General features: G+C 40.4%; 1 protein-coding gene across 6 annotated transcripts in view; it reads left to right on the top strand.

Moving 5' to 3' along the window:
• Positions 1 to 15,805, top strand: part of COBLL1 (cordon-bleu WH2 repeat protein like 1) — a 196,487-nt gene that overhangs the window by 160,543 nt on the left and 20,139 nt on the right. For 5 of the 6 annotated variants that reach the window (XM_089660136.1, XM_089660108.1, XM_089660117.1 and 2 more), the window contains 4 exons: positions 3,408 to 3,641; positions 6,989 to 7,148; positions 10,474 to 10,548; positions 12,911 to 13,178. In XM_089660136.1, the coding sequence (XP_089516262.1) occupies positions 3,408 to 3,641; positions 6,989 to 7,148; positions 10,474 to 10,548; positions 12,911 to 13,178 (737 nt within the window). The remainder of the gene's footprint in view (positions 1 to 3,407; positions 3,642 to 6,988; positions 7,149 to 10,473; positions 10,549 to 12,910; positions 13,179 to 15,805) is intronic. The other variant, XM_089660113.1, reaches the window with a different exon arrangement.

Raw genomic sequence — 15,805 nt, 5'->3', positions numbered from 1 at the left:
TTGTGTGTTTTTGTGTGATCCCTTACTGTGACCTATGAGCAGTTAAAGGAAAACTCTTTAAATCGGAACTTTACTCGTAACAATTGATAAAAAAATATGGTTCTTTTAGCAAGGGACATACATTTCACATTAATAATTATGCCACCAAAATTAGAGTGTGCTGTAAATTGCCTCCAGCATTGTTCCTGATTTGTCTTGCTAGAGGCTGCCATTTTGTTGAAGCCCAAACACCTGAGCAGCAGTTATAGCAGAACTAGACCTTTCTATCCTTTTCAGCCAAGGAAGCTGCCATCTGTTTGATCTGCAACTGCCATGGTGCTGTATATGTGATCAGTTATAACACCAGTCTTTTGATGGTTTGATAGTTTGAGAACACAAACAAATGTCAGCATTCCTAGCATGCCGGGAATGTAACTGGTTTTTTAAACTGTTATATCGATAGGTTTAGTTCCACTTTAGTCTTTAGACTGTCAGCAGATCGGCTTCTACAAATTCAGCAGTGCCTAAAAATCCAGAGCAACTGAGCATGTGCAGATCAGGGTGAGGCATTATATTACTGGATTTTAAACTGTATAGGCGCTTATTTTTATTGTTTTTCATAGCTATAACTGCAAAAGCAGCCAGCCTGAACCGATCTAGCAAGACTTAATTTTCTAATTAAGGTTCCACTTTAAACCTTATTTTCCATATAGCCCTGTCTACATTTTCCATAATATACTAATTTCCACAATAATTTATTTTATGATTCCCATTTTCAAAGACCCCCATTGGTTCAGTAACTGCCATGTGTATTTACATTTTTAGTGACAGTTTAGAGACAACAGTCCCAGTTTACTAAGCTTGCCATTGTGATTGGTGTTTCCAGCCATATGGCTGTTTTTTCAGCTCTCATTGCTGGAAATAACAGCTTTTATAGCTTAGTGGATTGAGCCTTATCAGTGCTATTCTAGAAAAGGGGAGGGGGTGTTCTGGTCACATTATTTACACACCACAGAGAACAACTGTTGTTTGAAAGCCTGCCTGCTGGTTGCTCAAAGAACCAGACTTCCAGCTAAAAATGTGAAGGGGTGAATATATTAGAGACTGAATACAAAACAGTAAAACAAACTGATATACTTGTGAAAACTGCAGAATCTGTTTTTTTTTTAAATTATTTTTGTTTTTGCATGCATCATTGAAACTGCATGGAAAGGGGGAATTATGTTCTAAATTAGGGGCCTCCAAACCTTCTAAACAAAGGGCTAGTTTGCTGTGCTTCAGGCTTTAGGGCAGCCAGACCATGGCCAGTGGGAGTACACAATGTCCCATCTTTATTATTTGGGGAATTATTGGTGCCCCATCATTGGTGTCAGTGCAGGAATTATTGCCCCTTTGTTGATGTTAGTGGGATATAGTGCCCTGAGGGCCAGATAAAGACAAGTAAAGGGCCACAGTTTGGAGACCACTGTTCTAAAGGAGAAGTTTACTTTGAACAAGTAAGACCTTTTCAAATCTATACATTATAACACAGGAGACCTCATATATCAATATCATCCAATTCTAAGCACTGTGGCTTACTCTAGGCTGGGCATCATTCAACACTACTGAATTCTGATAGGCTCTGCAGTACTTGGGCATGCACACCATTCTGGCCGTAGTGTATAATGGCTAGGCAGTCTTCCTGCTGGGCTTGTGGAGATACCCATCTGCATAGACCACCACATTTAGGACTGGGTGATCATCAATCTGAGGTGGGCAAGAGGAGGGAAGTTGGGTCTTAGTTTAAGAACCCAAAAGCAAGCCTTTATTATATTGCATCTTATCAATTCTTAGATGTGAGGACTGCATTCATTTTCTTTTTAGGATTTATTTCTTTTATTTTCACCTGGCGATCCTGACAGTAAGTCCTGTTGTTTTTCAACAGAACAGGCTGTCCTGAAGATGTAGCAGTTAGATGGTTTAGACAAGCAATTTAAAACTGACAGGGATGCTTACAATGATTATCTGTAATTAATTTATGTTAAAGCTTTATCCCAAAAGGAACAAAACTGTTCCTGTAACTGCTTATAAAGTGTTACCTGGAATTCAGCTTCAACTTGTTAATGTAGCTAAATCTGCTAGTGCATCAAGCACTCCCCTCCCCCAGACTGACAGTTCTGTTGTCCAAAGATACCCCCTGTGCTCCCTTAATCAGAGTGAGGGTGCTCTAATAAAGAAAGTGTGTTACTGGCCAGATCACTAGTTGAAAACAGGAAAAAGCCTAAAAAAGAATACTACCATTTCTAATGGTAAGCTGCAATATATTACATTTTAGGTTTTGGGTTTATTACCCCTTTAAAGGTGTTTAATATATTTTCATTGAACACATCTTATTGCAGTGTTTACCTATAAACAATTTCTAATATGACTTTTTATGTTTACATGCTTGTTGTCCACATTTTTGGTTTTGTTATTATTTGAATAATTTAAAGAATAGCCACTAGTGGCAGAAAGAATAACGTGTATATGAACTTTCATCTTGTAAAACAACCTATTCCGTTTAAAATAGAAATGTAAAGTAAAACATTTGTGTTTAGATATATAAAAGGGAGAAAAGGTATTTATAATTTTTTTTATAAGTGATCACATACCCTCTGTTCTCAGCTGCATAAGAGCTAGGGAAGGAGAAACAGCAGCTCACTAATCTTCCCAGTGAATGGCTGTGCAGGGAAGGAAGGGGGGAATGTCAGCATATGTTCATTGCAGGAGAGCACACAGAGTTCACAGCACAGCCAGAGAAGTGACCACGCTGTGTTCGCCTGCCTAGTGTGGTCAGTTTTTAATAGGAAAGCAGGGAGTGGCAGGAACACAAAGAAAGCAATACAAAAAGAACAGGATACTCTTTCATACAAGTAAATGGCACAGCAGGCACATATCAGAAATATGAAATGTTAGTTTTACATGTTTTTTAACCATTACAATGACTCTGCTTAACTGCATTGCAACTGTTGAAGTTGATATCAGCCAAACCGAAAACATTCCATTCAGTGAGATAGCTGATCCATAGACTTGCAAGGGGAGAAGGACCCGTACAGCAAATTCACTGTGTAGAACTGCAAAGCAGGACACGAATATATAAGCAAATATAGCTGCCCCCTTAAACATATATAATTACAAACTATGAAAGGTTTTTAAAAGTATTTCTCCACATTGAGAAAATATTTACATCATGCTGATCTTTCTTGCATGTGTCTTTAAAAACAATGATGCGCAGTTACCTGTTTGTCATTGGCAGTGAGAGTCTGAATCCATTGCATCAGTGCTGGTAGCATTCTAATTGGCTGAGATCAATCTACTACGACAAACCTAAAATTGTGAAATGCACCATTGCAAAAATTGAAAAAAAAGAAAAATTCTTGCAAAACCCAACTCTCCTGTCCTCTTTCCAGACCTCCAGTGCTCCAGCCACTCCAGTGCTCAATAAACCAAGGCCACCACATGCTGTGAGAGCAAACACTGTTATTAAGTCCTATGACTCCAACACGGTGCCTTCTGATGTACCAAAGAAACGGAGAGCTCCGCTGCCGCCTATGCACCCCCTTCAGAACAAGGCTATACCCCGCGGACAGTTCCGTACCTCCTCTTGTGTTGTCAAGTCTGTCAGTGTGGATGAATCAGAAAAAGTAAGTGTCTTTTGTATTTATTTCAGTTGTCAATTCATGTAAATTGTGTAAAATGGTGTGAAAAAACTTACAAAAATACTATTAATTTGGGTACATATTCAGATGCAAAGAAACCGTTTTTATTTCAACTAGAAATAATACTTGAATCTGCCTAGATGGTGGCTTAGTGGTTAGCACTTTTTCCTTGCAGTGCTGTTGGTTCTCTCTGTTTGAAACCCAGCCAGGATACTATCTGCAAAGAGTTTGCATGTTCTTCCTGTGCTTATGTTGGTTTTCCTCCAGTTACTCCAATTTCCTCCCACACTCCAAAGACATACTGGTAGGTTAATCGGCTCCTGTCTAAATTGGCAATAGCAGGGCTGCTGATAAGGCCTCACATCTGCTCCAGGCCAGGGCCCCATCATCTCAACAGGGGGCCCGGGCAGCTTTATAGATCTACCAAATAAATAGGGCTTACTAAAATACACCCCGCTCCTACATGCTTAGGGGGTGTATAAATCCATTTCCCTGGGCCCCATCAGGTTAACATAGGGGGCCTAGGAGGTGGGAAGATTGCACAGACTTTTTAATCATTTTCGAGGCGCAGATACATAATTTGCTCCACAACTTTTGCTGCTCAGTTATAGGTCTAGCCTGCTGCCTTCCCTGGCAGAGTGATGTACGTGCTCCACTCTCTCAGGCCAGGTGCCAAGATTGATGTGTGGAGGCTGACACTTAACAGGAAGCAACAGCACTAAACCCGGTGGCGGCGGGTGGCATGCAGTACACAGTGAGCAACAAACTAATATCGGGATAGAGTCCCCAAAATCCTCAGTGTGTCTTATGATCATCAGCATTAGGATAATTACACAGCACAGCAGGCAATCTATGGCTCTATCAGTGTGTCACGTGGCTGCTGGGTACTGACTTTATAAATATATGGCTGTACTGTGTGTCACAGACTGTAGCACAGCCATACCAAAATCTGCACCCAACAGCCATGTGCACACTGTGACAGGGCTATAGATCTCCTGCTGTGCTGGGATTATCCTAATATTGATGATCATAAGAGATGGTGAGATGCTATTTTACACTTGGCTTTGGGGGAGGGCAGTAAAAATGCACAGCTGAGCTGTATTTTTAGTACTCAACCACTCCCCTTTAAGAATCTTTCACCCAAGCTTTTCATTTAGGGTCACCTGTCAGTTTTTCATGTGGACGCCTACCTTCATGTCTGTTCAGGTCCAAATAAAATAAAATGGAAAAGGATTGAATCCTTTGCTATTTTTACAGACATAAACATGATAGATCAGAGGTAGCCTGATGTAAATGAACATGAGTCCCTTTACATCTGACGAGCCATATGGCCATCACAAGTCTATCCCTGTCCACTGTGTGGTGTATGCGGACGATAAACTAAACAGGCAGGGTCAAGGGAAGGAACAGGGGCAGGGACAAGGGTGGGGTTCAAGGGTGGAATTGAAGAGGGACACATCAGGTAGGCCGTTCGGGGCCCCATGATTTTTAAAAGCCGCCCTGGGACATAGTATAATAAACATGTGTCAAAATAATAACTATACACCATTTTTGAAACGTTCATACAGTCATCTCAAAAAGGACCCAAAACCAAAAGCAATGGGCCATAATATGATGGACTACAGTGGGGGAAAAATTTCTCTATAAGTAGGTGCCGCTGGTTCAAACCCAAGAAGTCCTAGATGAAAACAACACGAAAACAAAGTAATTCCAACACAATACAGAAGGTAAAAGCAGCCTGTGATGTAGAATATAATACAACTGGGGTGACCATGGTGTCCAGCTCCGTATGCATGGTGGAAAGGCAGAAGAGGTCCCAATATTGCATGTATTAGAATGATAAAGTGCAGCAATAAATTTTTTCTCTTGTATCCATGTCCTGGAATACCTTTCCAGAGTGACAAAAACACATCAAAAGTATTTCCCTTGAAATCCTATGTACCTATTCACATTTTTGCACTGCATTTTTGAAAGGTCCTACATGCAGCAATAGAATAAAAGATGTGATATCTGTAATTGCTCCAATTTTTTATGTAGCTGTTGGTTGGAGTTGTCATTTTAAAATTGCAACTGAAAATCCAAATTGAAAGCAGAGTGATCCCCTTCTAAATACTGTCTTGTATTAAACCCTCTACTGCGCTATACTGAGTTTTATTGTACAAGCAGAACTTGTTTGTGCATACCTGTGCTGAAGAATCAAATTCCAGTGCTTCATGGCATTGGTCAACGTTTACTGCCAAAGAGTATGCTCAGTTTTAAAGGGCGTTCTCTTTTTTTGGGAGACCACATGATTGTCTTGTTGGTCACGTTACATGCTATTAGGGTAGGGGTTAGGAATGGCCTTCAGAATCCTTTCCTATTACACAGGTTCAGCAACCACATTATGGTATGTGGTAATGGCAGCGTTAACATGGATTAAAGTGGTTGTAAAGCTCAGGCAAGAACAAAGAACATCCTTCTATAGTGTGTACCGGTCTCAAGAGCACTAAGTATCATTTCAGTCTGCTGCCTCTTTCCTCTATCAGTCACTTCTGACAAGTTTTCCTGACACCAAGAGAAAAATGGTGATGGGGAGGGACCTCTAGCAGATTGACAGCCTCAGCTCTGTTTCTGTGAGCTGTGTAGAGGTGGGTGTTTCTCTTTCCTCCAATCAGCTCTCAGAGCTCTCCTCACTGAGCTCTGCAGTGTGTAATTACAGCTCTCTGCCCCTTTTTTCTGAAATCTCAGACTAGCTTTATAAATTCAGCACTTTGAACAGATGTAGAGAAGAAAAGGCAATAAATAGACATGTACAACTTATATAGTAGGATTTGTTTAATCTCTGTGTATCACCTGAGGTGAGTCACCTTCATTGGGTATATGTAAGGGTTTACAACCATTTTAATTACTTCAAGATCTAATTGTTATCCATTCTGAATGCTAAAACATCTGAACTGAAAAACCTTGCCTAAGTGTTTATAAAGCATTATAGCATCCTAATTAGACAGCTGCTCACTGTGTGCTAGGCATCCCATGGTGCTTAGACTAAACACTAGTGCTGCACTGTTACAAAATGTAAATGACCATAAAACAATAACTGACCTTATGCAGTATGGTCGGTACTTGCACGCTTTTTATCACATACCCCCATCCCGCCATGTGATAATTCATGGGTCCAGTAATTGTCTGCCCAGGCTTTGGGCACTGTTTTTTTTTTGGGGAGATAATGGTGGAGCAGCACGAGCAATAGGTTCTGGAATCAGAGAATGCTTAGCGTAAAAAGGGATGTGGGTTTTGAATGCTTTAAATGTGTTTTTACTAAACAAATTTTTATTTACCATACTTCTTTGTAGTGTGTTTCAGGATTTGATCGATCAAGAACTAGCTCTTTTCAGCACAGTGGGACATCATCCTTTAATTCTTCTATAAGAAGAACAAAACGCAAAGCCCCATTGCCACCAGCTCCACTGACCCAGCCACTGCAGGCCAGTGATGAGAATAGCAATGAAATCGGTAAAGCTTTTACTGTTTACAAGTAAATCACTCCAATGGTCATATCATGTTAAGGGCCATCTGTTCTCTTAATACACACATTACTCCAGGTACATATAAAACACCATTGAACCCAGTTTGTATTTGTTAAAAGAAAAAAAAAATGAAATGCTGAAACATAAGGTGCAGGATATATCCATTAATTTAAAGAAAAAACTTCCCCTAATGTACTTCAATTTGCCATTTTAGAAGCTTTCAAATATGACAGATATACTTTGTATGACCAGAGAAAAATTGTGTTTTTTTTTGTTTTTTTTGTTTTTGTTTTTTTTTTTGTTACTGTAAAATCCTTTTCTCTTGAGTTCATTGATGGACACAGCTTCTTCTAAATCTGACCACATGGTTATACTGCCCCCTACAGGAGTAGGACACTAGGCGGCAAAGAACTCGGTACCGCCTGGGCAGTCCTAGATAGTATAAACCCCTCTTTTCTATAGGCAACAGTTAGTTACAAAGCAGGGTTAGAACTATAAAATCCAACAGAGGGGGTGGGTGCTGTCTGTCTTTGAACTCGGTGAGTAAAAAAAAAAAATACAGTTTTTTATTTTGTTCATTGATGGACACAGCTTCTTCTAAATCTTGACCATAGGGATGTCTCAAAGCCAGTGCCTCAATGAGGGGTGGGCAAACCAAAAAGCAACTGGAACTACTAGGCAAACAAGCCAACCACCCAAACAACCCTTAAAGGGGCATACAAGGAGCCACTGGATTGCCTATAGCAGAGAGGGGGTTTATACCATCTAGGACTGCCCATAGGTGGTGCTGTGCTCTTTTATGCCTAGTGTCCTACTCCTATGGTCAAGATTTAGAAGAAGTTGTGTCTGTCAATGAACAAAAGAGAAATGTTCATTATAGCAGAGCAGGAATGTAGAGCAGTTGATTTCTGAATGCAATTAGTCAGTCTTGTGTCAATAGAGTAAATCAAAGGAAGGTTTCTTCTAATATCTTGGAAATAATTCTTTCATCAATTCCACTGGTAATGGATGGACCTTGCTGTCCTCTTCAGATAGGGGGAATCTTTAGATATATAAGCTAAAGCAGAAATAAAGAGAGGCCATACAAGCCTTGTGCATTACCATAAACCAAAGATCTGTAAACTACAAATTTTTAGTGTTTTGAGAGGCATGGGCTATGGATACTGTCAATTGGACAGGCATTGACTTTTATATTATTTGGTCTGCAAGCTGAGTCCACTTATTGCTCCTTCGGGGTTAACCCAAATGCCCCCAAACCGTTGTGATGGGGAAAAGACGAAGGCTGGAACTTACCTCTATTGATGCAAGTCCTATAAATTCATTGCATCTAGAACACCTTGTTTGGCTCTGATGAAGAGGGCTGTGCCCTTGAAACGCGTAAACCTCACTCCTAGCTTTTGGGCATCACTTCAGTATTGTTATTGGATTTGACATTGGATATATGGATGTGCCTGTTTACACTTGCCTTTGTGAGTATATTGGAATTCATCTAATTTCCTAATGAATTGGTTTTATGGTAATGCACAAGGCTAGTATGCTCTCTTTTTATTTCTGTGTTGACTCTCAATGCAATGTTCAACTGCTGATTAGCTGAGATCTCAAGTGGGAAACAAATACCAATCTGTAAAAACTGAACCCTGTGTATCAGCTAAATACAGACCCTGAATTTCTATAGAAACAATGAAAAGCAGGTTCCTATAAAGTGCATGTCAAAAGGGAATTTTTATTTATTTTTATTTTTTTTAAAGTGACACTTTAATAAAAAATATTCTGCAAGTACAGAAAAATACCTGTTGATCTGTCAGAAATACACTCTGCTCCTAAAGCGGTAGTAAACGCTTAAAAAGCAAAAAAAAGTTCCTTCTCCAAAGGAATATCATAATGTGCTAGTATGCATTGCATACTAGCACATTATGAAAGACTTTCCTTGAAACAAAGCTCTCCAGCGGTGCGCTGTCATCACTGACAGGACTTCCATCTTCACCCAGTCTTCCTTCCACTTGAATGGCCAAGCCCACAATGACGTCACGATGAGTCGCAGCCACAGCTCTGAAGAAATGTTGCAGGTATGCCGTTCTTTCAGAGTGCATGCTCCGGTGATGTCACCGGCTGCTGCTCACTACAGTAGATCCTAAACTGTGCAAGTTTAGAAGATACTCATTTTGCCTACAGGTAAGCTTTATTATAAGGCTTACCTGTAGGTAAAAATCAACATCATGACTGTGGTTCTGAAGGTTGTGATTTAAAAAAACAAACATGTTATACTTACTTGCTCTGTGTAATGGTTTTTTTACAGAGTAGCCCCAATCCTCTTCTTTTTGATTCCCCCTGCCAGCGGTTCTGGCTCCTCCTCCCTGCCGCGTACCCCTAATAGCAATGGACATTGTCCATTCACACATAGAGCATGGCTCGGTCCAGCTCTCTCCTCATTGGCTCACTGGTTGTGATTGACAGCAGCAGCAGGAGCCAATGGCTCCCACTGCTGTGTGAGCCAATAAGGAGAGAGACACACAGGAGAGCCATGGATCTCATGCACATATCTGGATTGAGATGGAGCTCAAATAAGTATATGGGGGGCTGAGGGGGGACCTGCACCCAGAAGGTTTTTTACTTTAATGCATAGAAGGCATGAAGGTAAAATACCTTCTGCCTTTAGTCATGTTGTGGACTGACAACTCAGCGGACTGAGTAGTGTCAGCCCCACATTATATTTTGCTAAACTACTCAACCATTCCTGCTCTCAGATCTTCCCAATATAAAGACTGGTCATTCTATATTCCGAGATAAGAACTAGACGGATTCTTTGAGGAAGGAATTGGAGAAGACACACAGCAGCTCTGAATTTATAAAATGTTTAACAGGTTTTGTTTGCACTTAACAAACTGATATAATAAGCAGTATAGAGAGCAAATAAGAGACGTTTATTGTATGGGTTCTCATAGACTTCAAGGCCTATAGATAATGGGGTCTTGTTGTACCATCAAATGTGGGATAGGTATGGAGAGGTTTTGCTACTTGCAGTAACCAATTAGATTCTCTCCATCTCCACTGGAGCAATGAAACAGTATTTGATTGTTTATTGTAGGGGGTTTCCCCCTTACACAGTTGGGTAATGAAAGTTCTTTCTGCACAAATATGTACCAGAATGACTATAAATCACATTTCAGCTAATGCTATGCTGATGTTGTGCTAGAGGGAGATTCCTAATATTGACATGCCCAATTATTAAGCACATTTAATGAATTTTAGATCACAGTTCTAGATTCAACCAGAGAAGTAACTAATAACAATTACCTCTGTTTTTATTTTAGTACATGCTTCAGAAGAAATGAATGATGTCAAAGTAGAAAGTGACGAAAGAAACCTTGATGGCGATGCTCCAGAAGGTATACATGTTATTTTACATTGGAGTTTCCAAACAGATCCCCTTTAAAAAGCACCTGTGTAAATCTAATGCTGGGAGAGAATAGATTTGAATAATGCAGAGAAGGCATATCAGAGGCAAGACTCCTTTTTGTTACAGTACTTTATCGCCACCTGCTGGAAATTATGTACATAGCAGGCTTGCCTTAGGAAAAAGTCACTACAATGTTGTTCAGCAAGTTTATTAAACAGGAAGTTAGTTTTCTTGCAAAGGTTTAGGCAAAAAAAAGAGGATATGCCAAAAAAATCATGCATAGCAGGTTTATTTTTCCTGACAGTCCTAAATGCGTTGGGAGGAGAGAATGCTTGCTGCTGTGCCCTAAAAAGACCAGCATCTCACAATGCACACTCCTGCTTCAGGATCCCACTTGGAGAATGGACCATCATCGATTGATATAAAAAGCATTTCTCGTAGGAACAGCCGTTAGGAAAACTCCATGTTTGTCTGTTAATAATGGCATTCAGCAAAGTTTAAATCTTGACCAGGTTTGTGTCCTTACACTGCATCAGAGGAACACTTTGCTGTGCATGTATATTGAAACATTTTAATCAATATACCTAATCCGCCTCAGTGCCTGCATAGTACATAGAAATGCACAGTATCAATGTATACTAGACATGTATTGCTTTGAATATATTGAATGAATCCTGGGGAAATGTCTACATTGGAGCTTGTTCTGCTAGTGTACCTTTTACAAGCATGACTTGTCTTATTCCCATTGCTTGATAACTTGTTTAGTCTAGGAAGAGCCAAAGGTTTTTTCCTGTTAAATACAATTAGGTATGTTTAACACTTCTCCATTTATTTTTTGTGCTTTGTGTGCTGCCAGGAAGATTTTTCTACATTTCATACAATTTTCAACCGATGGTACATATGTGCTATCGCTTTTAGGCAACATTGTTTCTGTCCTTGTGTAATGTTATTTGTGTAATAAAGAGAACAAAGATTTTATTACATTTTTGTTTGATGTCTATTTGCCTACAAAGTCCATTGAGCCCCAATCATTTCCTGAATAGTCTTATAGGATGTGGCACAGTTTATGAATGGTTAATCCATAGTACCACCCTATGGATATACGTTTTATACATTTCATACATTATACATTTCATACAAAGTGAGGTGAATTCCCCTTTTAGAAGGTTGTCATCAGAACAGGTGTCCTCCATTTAAAGATCTTTACTCGCCTCTCATTCTAGTGACAGTTTAAATACTTTGGATTTCTAATCCCTTTTTATCTTGGTGACAGTGGTCACAGGAACAGAGGGAGGCCATATACAGTAGTATGAACTTGGAAGGGGTTCTAAACCTTCCTTCCTGTATCCAAACCTGAAACCTACACTTTAAAGGATAATTTCACTTTTAAAAACAAAAATGAATGAATGCACATTTTTTGCAAGTAAAAAAAATACGTGCATTTTTTATGTTTTTTTTCTTGGCAGCCTATAAAGTATTGTACCCATGATCAGCAGATTGAGAGTGCAGTGTCAGGCTTTTGCAGACTGTCAGCACACTGTTTGCCCATACCTTACATACGAATAGAGGGAGGAGCCCCACACATCTGCACTGCCTTCAAATTGTGACAGCGGGTGCGGGGAGAAGGTCCCCCGCCCGCTGTCACAAGGAGGGAGTGGATTGGGGGTGCTGGATTCTCAACATGTTACATGTTACACCCATATTGAGGGTTAAGTTAGTTGAATGTGTTTTTTAAAGAATCTGTTAGGATTGAAATATAGTAGATGTCATTGCTGACCTTATCTTTAAATAATTTTAGATGCCTGGATGTCATTCTATTGCTTTGACTTCATTGCTCACTCAGTCTGTAAACAATGATAGAGATGATGAATTCTAACGCTCATTTACAGCATGCCTGTTCTAGGTCTGTGACTGTAGCCTCATTCATGTGGATGTACTGATCTGTACGTGCCAAGGGCCATTTTCAGCCACACGAGTTGCACAGGTGCTCAAATCAATGACAGATGAGAGGGTACACAGATCTCCAAGTTCCCCAACTGTATATCTGTCAGGCAAACTGAGTTTTAATCTGTGCATTGGTTCTCCACAGATGTACCATCAGGAATGCGCTGGAAGATCCATGCAGATATGTGCAGCCACCTGCCTGCCATTGATTTGAATAGGTAGCTTTCACACCACTGCATGGAGCACTTGTGCACCCCACGTGGGTTAAAATGGCCCTTCACATGGGGGTACAGATTGGTACTCCCGTGAGAGTGAGACCTAAATAAGAATTAAACCAGACATTTTTTTGGTGGTGCCAAGACTCTTTAATACCCAGATTAATCATCCTTATATCCTGTTGGTTGCAGCAGATGTAGTTCTTGAGTCAGACCAGCAGAAGATGGAGGAGAAGAATGAGTCAGATGTCTCTCTGAAGTCAGAGGAGAATACCTATTTAAAAGAAGAAGTCAAAGGCTCTGGGAAAGAAGAAATAAGTACATCTTCAGCTGAAGAACAGGGTGTGGAAACGCTGGTCACAAATGAAATTGCAGGTCCAGAAATGCACAGTTCTTCTATGGTTTCCTATGTAGAAAATCTCTCCAAGATTTCAGAAGATGAGATAATCACAGATGGCACGTAAGTATTGGACAAATTTAGTTTCTTCATCTAGTAAGGCAAAGACCAATGTTCATATTGCTGTAACCCCTCACAGCCACCATCTGCAGGCTCTTCACTTAAGGTTAACAGATCTGCTTCCTTTGGATTGTTATGGCTAATAGATGGCTGCCCTGCTTTGTAAGTTGTATACTCCTCTCGCAATACAAAAGCAAGTACTGAAATGCTAAAAGGTCCACAAACTACCTGCACGAAGCTATTCTGTTTTCCCACTGAGATTACTATCCTGCTGGAGGTCACCACCACTGCCATGATGCCTTTGTGCCAATATCCTTGTTATCTGGGAATGTAATGCCGTGTTGCATTTTAGCTTTGCGCAAAGTCTACCTATTGTTAAAGCTGTCAGTAAATTAAAAACCCAAGCCAACCCACCCAAAGTGGACTGGGGACACTTCAGTATTCAAACTTACACTCAGCTGCTCTGCTCTCTCTCTGATTCACTGTTGCCTGGTTCATTAATGCTATTCTGAACATGATTTTTAGTCTAGGAAGATATTGCATGGTCTTTGGCTAAGCTACCAAATCATTGGAAAAAATACTGGTTCTGGTACACTTGAAGTGACATAATAGAAGCAGCAAGGTACAACACGGTAACGGTACAGGTCTACTAAGCAGAGCCTGTATAAATGATCAAATATGACTGCCCCATGTACATATATTCTATATTTATGAACTACTGATGCAATGTTTCGAAAACATTAACACACTTAAAATTATTGACATTAAAGTAGAGCTAAACTCTAAGTGGACAACATGTAGGTTGCTAATGCACTCTGTATCATAAACATCTGTCATTGTTTTTTTTCTATAAAATGCTGATACAAATGTTTTTTTCCTTTTTTTTTTTTTTTTTGCATCTCGGCACTGCTAAATTTTTGCAGCCTGTTTCAGGGTATATGTAAGGGTTTACAACCACTTTAACACAAAGTTTTTATATGAAATATAAGAAATGGTTTTAGATCTACTTTAAGTTGATCTTATTCGTGCGTGTGTGTGTAAGAAACGTTAAAAAGACTATAATTGCAATCTAATATGTGCTCCAGTTGGTGAGAGGTAGCATTATCACCCAATGCAACTTTTCAAAGATTTTATCAAATTTAGTTGCAGATTCTTGTCAACTTTGATTTGATTGATTGTCTGAGGCCAATTAAATGGTTTCCTTAAGCTTAGTACACACAATCAGTTTTTGTTTTTTTGGGGTTTTTTTTATATCTAACCCAGAGGGCTGAAAAAAACTGAAGAGCTTGGGAGGAGATCCTGTACTAACAATCCATGATTAGTACAGCGATCTTCCTGGTGAGCTATTGTGTCCTGACAAAGGGACTGCTCTCCACCAGAACAAATTGTTCAGTGCTCTCAGCCATTGGCTGAGAGCACTAATTGGATGCAGATTGGCAGACCTTTCTCGGTCATGCCCCTTCAACAGAAGCCGAACATTTGCCCTGCTTTTGTCGGACCGACTGTTGTGCTCACTGACCGAATGTCGGCCAGTTTCTATTGAACTGGCCGTTACCACCCTATATTTGGACCGGGCTTTAGACCAACTGCTATATGAAGTCTGCCTAATATCACTCCTGGCTTTGGGTACTAAGAGAGCCTGCATCTCTGGATATATAACTACATTATCACAAGAGATCTGTACTTAATCTAAAGAAAGAGCTGGGGAAGGCTTGTACATGTTTCCAGGAAAAGCTGTGAACCTATCACAGGAAAGAAAATTCTTTAGCTGGAGATCGAAATTCAACTGTTTCAGCTGTGACCTACCAAATTTTGATCCATGTGTATGTTGGCAGGTGCAGTTCCCACTCCACCCAGCAGGTGGCACCTGGTCACCTTCAGGATGGAGTGGGGTCCTCAGGAGAATAATGTTTCCTTGCAGCCTCCGTAGGTTTCACATGGCGAAGCAGCAGTCTGATTGGACGCTGCTGTTCCTCAGTAACCCTTTGTGGCCATCTTGGTTGTGGCAGTGCTGATAAACATCAGTGCCCCGCATTTGGCCTGGTTAGTGCAGGGAGAGGAACCCCATCTGGCATGGACAGAGAAATAGAGCCAGGGAAAGATTTCAGTGTGAGAACAGATAGATTAGAGGACGCCGCTGCCTGCTGTATTCAGCATTGATCTCCTTTGCATCTGCTGCCACTTGCTTTAGGCCTGTTTTGAGCTGCCACCTGTGTCAGTCACCTGCCAGTTTGCCACCCCTTCAGCACATGCCACCCCCAATAACACTGATTCAGTCTGTGCTGTAATTGAATGTGCCTGAGGATAGTCTACTGTACTTTATGCACCAGATTACAATCTAGTTATGCTGTTCCGCCACCCTGGTACTTTAAGGACTGTGTTAGCATTTGTCTGAGACCGTTTTTTGCCTGTGCTAATGCTGACATCTGAGCTCTGCAAGCGATAGTGTCATTCCTTGACTTCACTCAACTAAATACAGTATTGATAAACTTCCTTGGACTCTGAGCTTACTGCTTCTTTAAGTTGGGTACCATCCAACCTGCCCTGCCCACATGTGGTCGCTCCCACTCAACAGAAGTCAATCAACTTCTTTTGAATGGGCTTGTTGGAAATGTTTTCTTGCTCATTGG

Source organism: Staurois parvus, unplaced genomic scaffold, assembly GCF_062004578.1.
Source record: "Staurois parvus isolate SC_StPar_1 unplaced genomic scaffold, SC_StPar_1.0 ptg000031l, whole genome shotgun sequence".
Classification (NCBI taxonomy): Eukaryota; Metazoa; Chordata; class Amphibia; order Anura; family Ranidae; genus Staurois; species Staurois parvus.
Note: the sequence above shows the minus strand (reverse complement) of the source record. Positions and strands in the feature narration are given on the sequence as shown.